General features: G+C 43.0%; 2 protein-coding genes; both read left to right on the forward strand.

Moving 5' to 3' along the window:
* Positions 1 to 1,813: 1,813 nt before the first annotated feature.
* FFUJ_13238 (uncharacterized protein) lies at positions 1,814 to 3,865 on the forward strand (the record flags this gene model as incomplete). The annotated part of the gene is made up of 1 exon (XM_023575900.1): positions 1,814 to 3,865. One exon carries the CDS (start codon positions 1,814 to 1,816, stop codon positions 3,863 to 3,865), a length of 2,052 nt encoding a protein of 683 aa, XP_023429139.1.
* A 793-nt stretch (positions 3,866 to 4,658) lies between these two features.
* On the forward strand, positions 4,659 to 6,664 carry FFUJ_13239 (related to histone acetyltransferase; the record flags this gene model as incomplete). XM_023575901.1 has 2 exons in its annotated part: positions 4,659 to 5,789; positions 5,843 to 6,664. The coding sequence occupies 2 exons, from the start codon at positions 4,659 to 4,661 to the stop codon at positions 6,662 to 6,664; spliced, it is 1,953 nt and encodes a 650-aa protein (XP_023429140.1).
* Positions 6,665 to 9,660: the final 2,996 nt, after the last annotated feature.

Below are 9,660 nucleotides of genomic sequence, written 5' to 3' on the forward strand. Positions count from 1 at the left end.
AACCTCTAGATTATAGATAAACTTTTAAAGAATATTTATATAGAAGTTAATATAAGATATAGTAATAAAACTATTAGAAATTATAACTAAAAAATTTTAAAGATAAGTAAATAAAATATTAATAAGAGCTTACTAAAAACTAATAATTTTAGTAAGGTAAAAAAATATAAATACTAAAATCTAGTTATTAAGATAATATAAATATAGACTACCTTATAACAGTCTACTAATATCTTACTAAAATAATATAATATAATACTTAAATCTTTAAGACTAATATATTACTATTAGAATTATTATATATTAAAGAGGGGTATTAGATTAAGAAAATAAAATAATTGCTTATATTTAGGTAAAACCTTAGCAAGATGCCAGAAGTTAAGGGATTTAAATATAGAATTTCCCCTCTTCTAGAAGAAGGATAATATATAAGCTTTCTAATAACTTAACGTGGTTGATAAGCATACCGACCGGACAAGTATACCGACCAGCTTAACCTACACCTTAAAATCCAGATTATAAAAGCTTATAAAAGGCTTAAACTAAGCCTAAAATGGCTATAAATTTAATAGTTTATATATAAGTCTTTAATTAAACTATAGGAATATTTTTAGATTTTTAATAAAATTCCTTATAATTATAAACCTTATTTTATATTTATACTGTAATTTATACTGTATAATTAAGCTTTACTATATAAAGGAGATTTTTTAAAAATCTAAAAAAAATATATTATATAGTTTATTATATACTATTTTAAAAAATAATTTTATTAGATTTCTAGCTATTTTATTTAAGGTAGTTAGGTCTTATAGGGTAGGCTATTTTTAGGTATACAGTATACTGATCGGCTTACTTGTCCGGTCGGCATGCTTATCAACCACGTTATATTATAATAAATAATATATGTATAGTTTTTACTTACAAGGTAATTAAATTAAGCTATTGAATTAATTAATATCTTTATATATATATAACTCTTTCATAAAGATAAAGGTAAGCTGAGTCTGCCTATAGCACGAGATACCTATTTAGTTTAGGACTTTATGACACTCAGTTGTCAATCTTACGCCCTTGGATCGACGGGTGTGGGCCATATCCATGGTTGCCTTACATGCTGCATGATCCAAGCCACGATAGGATTCTTAAACACACTCTGTTAATATCCGATCAGTATCAAATCGATACGTATACGACAAACACACAAACACAAGGCGCTAGGAACATCAATCAATCTCAACAAGTCAAGAGTGGATGAGGGGTGATTAGTGTTGCTCTTGTCTTGGTGATATTATTATGCTGCAGACGACGGAGGTCAGATTCAACGTGAAACCGTGAATATTTTGATTGTCATAACGCAGGCAACTTACACCTTTCCAACTTTGAAACTCATAACCGCATGGCCACCAGAGAGCCCTATTCACGGCCCTTTCCTGAACACAAGTGGAGGCCGCCGCCAGAAGCTGCTGGAAACACGAGAGCATGTTCAAAGTTTGAGGTGAGGTTGACTCACTCGGCAAACAAGCCGCCAGTTGTGCACTACACAGAGTACGCCCTGCGTTTGACAGGTTTCAACAAGCAGCAAGGCAGTGACTGCCAATGCCAGGCCCCCCTTGAAAGTTTCGTTTAGTTCATCGGCGGTAAGGCTGAGCTTAACTCAATACCTAGGTAGTCAGATATATTGTGTCGGTATATAAAAGGCTCGAGGAGACTAGTGGGAGCCCTCTCTTCCTTTTCCTATCACACACAAGCCTGACTGCTTTGAATTCACAAGTACACTCTAGAACCTGAATCCAAAGTTGCGGACTTGAGCATGGCTTCCGCTACTGAGCTTCGGCCTACTCAGCCGCCCTCATTTTCAACACATCAGCACGCAACACCATCTTTGCCTTTGGTACCATCGACCAAGTACCACGATGAGGTAGAAATGGACCTAGCTATCCATCTCGCCACGCTCTGCCGCAAAAGCCTTGTCGAGCTCGACTCGCATCTTCCTGGCTTCAAGCCTTCTCATCCTTTCACTGCAGATGAGATCGTTTCTCTGCCGCTTGATAAGCATCGGATCGATGATACCCTTCATGAACTCCCTCGACGCAAATCTGCTCGACACAACCTGGCCGTCGCTATTTCCTCCTTTTTGTACCCTGTGCATCAGGGTTCGCTGACAGCCATCATACGCTACGAGGAAGACCGTGTGCGCCTCCGTGCTTGGGCCGCCTTGCAGCGCAGGTATGACATGCTAAAGGCCACTATTCGCAACGGTCATACCACCCGTGGCCTGTCCAGTGGTGCCGCCCCTGGTGTCCAGGCGCCTGTTTGGGCCTCCCGTATCACATCACAGGGAGTTTGGGACCCTGCCAAGTATCCCATTTCTCTTGAAGGTGTGCCAGCAATCCCCATGCCTGTTGAGATCGCCCACGAGGCCGATCTTGCGCCATTCCTGAACCACCTTGGGGGTGGGGGCACTTCCAAGCTGAATGGTGATGAGAAAGGCTTCGAGTTGGATGATGGGCGAGGTGAGCCTTACTATGGTGTGAAAGGCGCCGAGTTCCGCAAAGGTGTTGTCTATGAGGATGGGCGCATGGATCTATGCAAAATGGTCGTTGGACCTGATCATATTGGTAAACTGATGGACTCACTTCGACCTAATAAGTTTGTACGCCACTTCCTCCTGGGCAATAACATCGTCGGCCCTGCAGGTGCTCATGAGATCGCCAATTTCATCCACGACCTCCCTGGACGAATTGATACTTGGTATCTCGCTGGAAACTGCATCGACGGACCCAGCTTCAATATTCTCGTCGACGCCATGGTCAAGTCCGACGCCATCACCAACATTTGGTTGAAACGAAACCCACTTGGACTCCATGCATCTGAGGATGTTTATCGACTCATAACTGGAGTTCGGAATCTGCGAACTCTTGATCTCGACCAAACTCAGCTCGGTGACCGTGGAGTTTCGGACCTGTTCAACCGCTTGGCAGGTCACAGGATGCCCGAGGGTGCGAAACTACCCCTGAAACATATCTATCTCAACGGCAATGGCATCTCAAATGAGGGTGCACAGGCCCTTGGTAGGTTCCTCGCATCTCCGCACTGCGGCTTGACGTCCATCTACATGTCATCAAACCCATTAGGAGATTCTGGTGCAAATGCCCTTGCTCAAGCACTACCCAAGGCACCGTATCTGACTCGATTGCTCTTACAGTCGATCGGAGTCAGCACCAAAGGTGCCGTTGCACTGTGCAAGGCTGCTACTGGCCATCCCGTTCTCGAAGTGTTAGATCTTGGACAGGCTTATGCCACTCATGATCTTGGGCAGGCCTACAACTACATCGAGGATGGTGCCGTAACTGCCATTCAGGACCTTGTCTCGGCCAAGAGCCGTCTGTCCTATCTCAACTTTGGACATATGGCAGTGGCACCTCCGGCAATCAATCTCATTTCAGAGGCAGTGCTCAAGAGCCCGTCGCTCGTGTTCTTCGCGGCCTACCCAATTCTGCCAGATCCAGACCTCAGGGCCGCAACCTTCAGGCCAGCAGTTGACACGACTTTCGCCAACCCAGCTGAGCCGACCAGGCCGCAGATTCTAATGAGCAAGGCAGTCCAAGAGCATCTTTCTGCCAATGTCAAGGCTCGGTATGGTGAGGAAACCTCGTACAGTCAGTTCATGGAGGAGGATAAACGCTGGCTCGTGAGCGATAAGACCGATGTGCGCAAAATCGACAGCGTGTACCGTAATCGCGATGCTGGTCTCGCCCGTCGCCGGCTCCTGACTCTAGTCAAAAATTGGGAGGAGGGTGATGAGACCCTTGACCGTGTCATGACAGCTCATGCCCCAACCTGCTCTTTGCGTCGACACTGAGTAACAGAAAGGGTCGAGGAGCAGTTGCTTACTTTTGACTGTCTTCGCATTGGAAGTCTATTTCACTGTTTGAATGGTTGTTTCTTACATTGTTGGAATGTACCTAACCAGGAAGTGGAGGATAGGAGAGCATTTGCTTATCTAACTTGGAGAATGGATATATTCGCTCCCTTGAAAGGTTGTTATTATTCTTAGAAACCTGCACTTCGAATTGAGTACGTTGAGAAATGTCCATTCTAACATGATGCATGGAGTAGTATACTTGCAGAAGGCTGTGGTGCTGTGGGTGTGGGTGTGGGTGGTAGTAAACTCAAACACTATCAGGCATGTTATGTTAGTACCTTGCCTGATAGCTGAGGTAGGTATCGCACGTGATAGACGTGGTTGTGACATGATAGGAAGCTTCCGCAACAGTTACCGTATCCCCCGCGTCACGTCTCACGTCTTGCCCTTGCCATACTTACCAACCTACCTTAGTACTAATAAGGTACAATACCTAGCCGTAGATCTGATCGCATGACGTTCCGATCCCTTTCTCTCCAAATAACTCACAGACCCAATGTCGAATCAACCTTAAAGGAAATTAATATTCCAATTATACGGATAAATAAACCATGTTTCTACGTGCGTAGCTTATCAGTCGCTAAAAACGCAAACCACTTGACAACACCTTCTTAGTCTCCTTTGATTAGTTGAGGACCTTATACCAGAACTCCACGTCCAACTCCTAGTGACCTCCACGCAAAGCGCCTCTATCAACCACCATATTTCTAAATCGAGGGCTCGCACAGCGATGCCTCAAAAGCGCAAGCGACCAGACCAAGATCCCTCTGAACAAGAATTGTTGCCTGCATCCGCACTCAAATCAACATCTTCTGACTCTCAATCAAAATCCACCGGCGCGCGTCGGGCGACGCGTCAAACCCCAGTAATTCCACCAACACCAGTGACGCAACTACAACCTCAACCACGCACGGAAACGGCGGTGCCGCCTCCTATAATACCTACACTATCATCAGCTTCTTCGAAACCGACAACCTCCCCAGAGCAGAAGCGGAGTCGTGCCTCCAACGGCCGTCCCCAACTACCTTCATCACAACCCACGACGCAAAGTCAACACCCCCCTTCTGTGCTGCGATGGGCTCCGCTTGAACAGCCTGGCCCAGCAGTAAGGCCTCCCCCTCATCATCTCCATCCAACAACGATGGCAGCCATGCCCCCACCTCGGCCGATTGCCGCTGGTCGTCCACCATCAGACTTGGTTGCGCCTGAGATCACCTATCATGTGCCCCAGTCGCATACAAACTCATTCCAGCGGACCTCAGCTCTTGTCCGACCTCATGGCCCTACGGCACAACCACCACGTATACTCGAACGACCGCCGCCTCCGACAGTCACGCCAGTTCACCCTCCGAAGCCTCCTGTCCCACCCTCTGTACGGCCGCCTCTTCGAGCTGATCGCAACATTGATAAAGTCGTGTTGGGTAATATGTGCTTCAGTACGTGGTATCCTAGCTACTATGGAAAAGAAGTGCTTGGGGAATCATCAGGCAATCTAGGCAAAATAGGCAGCAAGGACCTGGGGGCCAAAGATCAAGCTACAGGTGGTAAATCATCATCCCGGCGGGATCGCGAACATCACCCAGTAGTTGATCGCCTCTACGTGTGTCCTACCTGCTTCAAGTACTCCAAGGAGTTGGTTGCCTGGTGTCATCACGTCCATGTGTGTGAGAGGAAGACTCAGATGCCTGGTCGGAAGGTATACACTCATCCACGGGGGCGCAGAAAGATTCTTGTTCCCCATGACAATAAAACCTCTGGCCCCAAAAGACGGAAAGGAGAAGGAAATATTCGGTTAGTAGAGGAGATCGTCCAGGACGAAGGAGAATGGAGCGTTTGGGAGGTTGATGGTGAAAAGGATGGGGTACGTTTATCCATTATGCCAAGGAGAGCCCCGTTGCTAACTTTTGCTCGCAGCTCTTTTGCCAGAACCTGTCACTCTTCGCAAAGCTCTTCCTCGACAATAAATCCGTCTTTTTCGATGTCACAGGTTTTAACTACTTCCTACTTGTTTACACACCTCCGAGTCGATCTTCGCAGACTGCAACCGAGCACGAGCCCGAGCCCCCTTCGCCTCGAATCACGGGATTCTTTTCGAAGGAGAAAATGTCATGGGATAATAACAACCTCGCTTGTATCCTCATATTCCCCCCATGGCAGCGAAAGGGTCTTGGTGCGTTGCTGATGGGGGCCTCATACGAGATATCTCGGCGGGAGGGTATTCTGGGCGGGCCGGAGAAGCCAATTTCTGATCTTGGTAAGAAGGGCTACAAACGTTACTGGGCAGGCGAAATCGCGAGATGGCTATTGACTATCAATATGGACTCAAAGACGCCCCAGAAAGAGGTCCTTGTGGATCTCAGCGACTGCAGTAAGGCAACCTGGATTCTTCCCGAAGATTGCCTCCAGGTGTTGCGAGATATGGGTGTTGTCGAAGAGGCCGGTTTGGGTCCAAGGAAGCCTGAGGAAAAGCCTGTCCGCGAAGCCGAGGCCGAGGAGAAGAAAGGCGAAGACACAACAAGGACATCGCCCACTGCTGACGGAGGCGCTAAAGAAGAGACTGTGCCAGTTGTCAAGATGGTGCCGCGGATACGGATAGACAAGCAGGCGGTCCGTCGATATGTGGCCGAGAATCGTATAAGCCTGGAGCGGATGTGTGATCCTGCTGGGTTTGTCGAGGGCTACGCGATCAAGGCACCCGAGGTAGTGGAAGAAGAGGTGGTCGAGGCGGAGGAGTGATGGAGTCCAGATGGAGTCCAGATGTTGTCATTGTACAATTTGCTGACATGTACCTATAGATTAGACACTTCGGCGATAGTGATACCCGTGCTCGAATTAGATGAGCTTCCTCTCATCATCATTGTTCTCTTTCTTTTTAGAGCTGGCAGGATCATCAGGGTCTTCTGTTCGCCTGGTTCTTGATCGAGAATCATAGCTTTATGCCAGAATTCAGGTGTGACTTACAAGGGACTCGATCATGCAGTTGAGTCCCTACGACTATTGTGGTTTACATAATGTGTCGGGATGCATGTTGACCACCTACCTACCTGTGTCATGCCACTTAGCTCAGATCGTGCCGAGGTCGAACGGGAAAATGTTCTCGATGCGGTCGGAGGCATTCAGTATGGAAAGGCGCTTCAGAATTGCATCAGGGAATTCAGAAATAGCACTAGTATCGTAATTGAGACTTCCGGCGCGTATTTGAATGGTATATCGAGGCCAATGGCTCTGAAATAGCCTTTGTTCTCATACCTAACTCTTGACACCCATCAAAGCCTGATTTAACGAGCTTTCCCAAAAGGGTAAAGAGCTCAGACAAGCTAGTGTAGTTTCGCACAGGGTCGAGGTTTTTCAAGCTCGTCCCGATTTTGCCCTTGCCTAACAGTGTGAGTACTGGCATTGGGACTGACACACCCCCTTGGGCCGAAGACTTTTCGTCCCTGGAAGTCAGCAATTTTTACAGTGCCTAGGTATGTATGTGCCTACCTAGGGGTTAGGCAATCCAATCTCTCAGGCCCGAGTTGCCCCAGACTCCCAAGTGTTGTCCGTTGCAGATTTGAGATTCAAGATGAGATGCAAAATATGGGGAGCACTCCTCTTCTCATAGACGTGGGTATAGAGACGAGGCTGGAGCTACCATTATACAGTGTCAGCCTTTCTTTTCACACGCAATTATTAGATATTCTGTGGCTGCGGAAGTGGTTATGTCAACGCAACTTGACCTCTCCATACTCTTACGAACCTTATCTAATGGACAAATGGGCTCTGTTCTTTGTAGCAGAAGAGCATAAGCGGTGCCATAGTATCCTCAAGACGATGTTGCTGTAAGGCTAAATGTCGCCCTTGAGACCTGGTATATGAAAGGCAGTGCTTGACAAATTGAGTATTTAGTCAAAACGACATTACTCGTCATATCAACCTTTTCTGACTTTCTTCAGCCTCGCTGTAGTGCAATTAACTATTGCAGGATGTTGAAGGTTGCAGCCACCCGTTGCGTCCATCATTTGATTCGCGCACTGTCCCAACTCATCGACGGCCAAACCTAAATTCGATCTGGGCTGTTTGATCGAGCGGGAAAATTTTTTCCTTTCGCCCAACGATAACTAGTGCCTAGGTACGGAGGTCCCTGCCAAAAGTTTTATCTCGACCCCTGGCCACGCTAAACCAGGCTAAAAACAGCTAGTGCTATTAAAAGTGGGGTAATACTTCTAAAAAGGTTAATTTTATACTAAATAATCCCTGCCTTCTTTATATTTATTTCCTTCTTTTAGTTTAATAATTTTTTCTATATAATAAGGTATTTATTTAATTTAAGCTTAAATTAACTTTTGCAGTATTACTAACTATACTGCTTCCTATCTGTAAATAGCTTTACTTTTACTTTAAGGAGTGCCTTTTTTTATAATTTCTCTCTTTAAATAAGGCTAGGCTGCTTTAATTATATTTAAATCTAGGCTATTTCTATACTAAAGAAGTTACTATATATTAGTAAGGTTAAAAACCTTCTGCTATATATAATATAAATATATTAATGCCTTATCTTCTTAAATAACTATATTAAATCTCTCTTCTTTATATTTTTATATAAAAGGAAGTAATTTTAAAATTAAAATCTTCTATTAATATTACTATTAATTAATACCTCCCTTTCTTTTCTTTTTTATAAGTTTTTTAGTCTTTTTATTTTACTTTTAAGCTAGCTTTTTATTTAGTAGATTTTTTAGACCTACTCTTTTTATTACTATTAAGAGCTCCTATTTCTCCTTCTTTTTTAGCTTAAGCTTATAGTTAAGCTCCTTAAAGATAAATATAGAATTTACCTTTTCCTTTTTAATCTCTAAAACCTAGCAGTAATAAGGTCCCTTTTTATTATAGGAAAAATACCTTTAAAATATAAACTTTATTATGCCTTTTTACTACTTATAAATATAGCTATATAGAAACCGCTTATTTAATCTCTACTATATATAATAACCTCCTTACTGATATAAAAAAATTATAGCAATTTTATTTAATTAAATTACTAACTTTTAGTCCTTTAGGGTTTAATCTTAATAGGCAAAACATTAAGTAAGTCTCTTAGCTCTTATTAACTTTATTAAGTCTAGCTTTCTTATTAGCTTTATTTTCTAAAATCCTAAAGAGATTAATATTTAATAGATAGTTAATATAGAAATTATTATTTCTGCTTTATTAAGCTTACTAGTAATATTAATATAGGTTTTTTCTTATTTAAAGTAATTATATTATATCTTATTAATAATAAGCTTTTTATTTTCTTTTATTGCCTTTATTAACTGCCTTAATTATAGCTTATCTTAAAGATATTTATTTTTTAAAATTAATAATTTAATATTAGGGTTAAACCTAAAGTTAATTATATAAATATATATTTAATTAATTATATAGATTAAAAGTCCTGTAATTTCTAATACTTTAAGAGAAGTCTTACTGCAATAAAGTGCCTTAAGGAAAACAATAAAAGCTTAAATTATAATATCTATATTTAGGGCTATAATTTAAAGACTTGCTAGATTATTAGAAACTTTAGAAAATTAATTAATAGCTTATAGAGGGATTATAAAAGGTTTATAGGTCAGGAAGTCTTATACTGCTATTTTTGCTTTTTCTAACTTTATTAGGGTCTCTTATTATATAAGCCAGGGGTTGAGATAAAACTTTTGGCAGGGACCTCCATACGGATAGGTACTCCATACAAGCGTAGTAAAGGGCTA

Source organism: Fusarium fujikuroi, chromosome FFUJ_chr04 (genome assembly GCF_900079805.1).
Source record: "Fusarium fujikuroi IMI 58289 draft genome, chromosome FFUJ_chr04".
Taxonomy (NCBI): Eukaryota; Fungi; Ascomycota; class Sordariomycetes; order Hypocreales; family Nectriaceae; genus Fusarium; species Fusarium fujikuroi.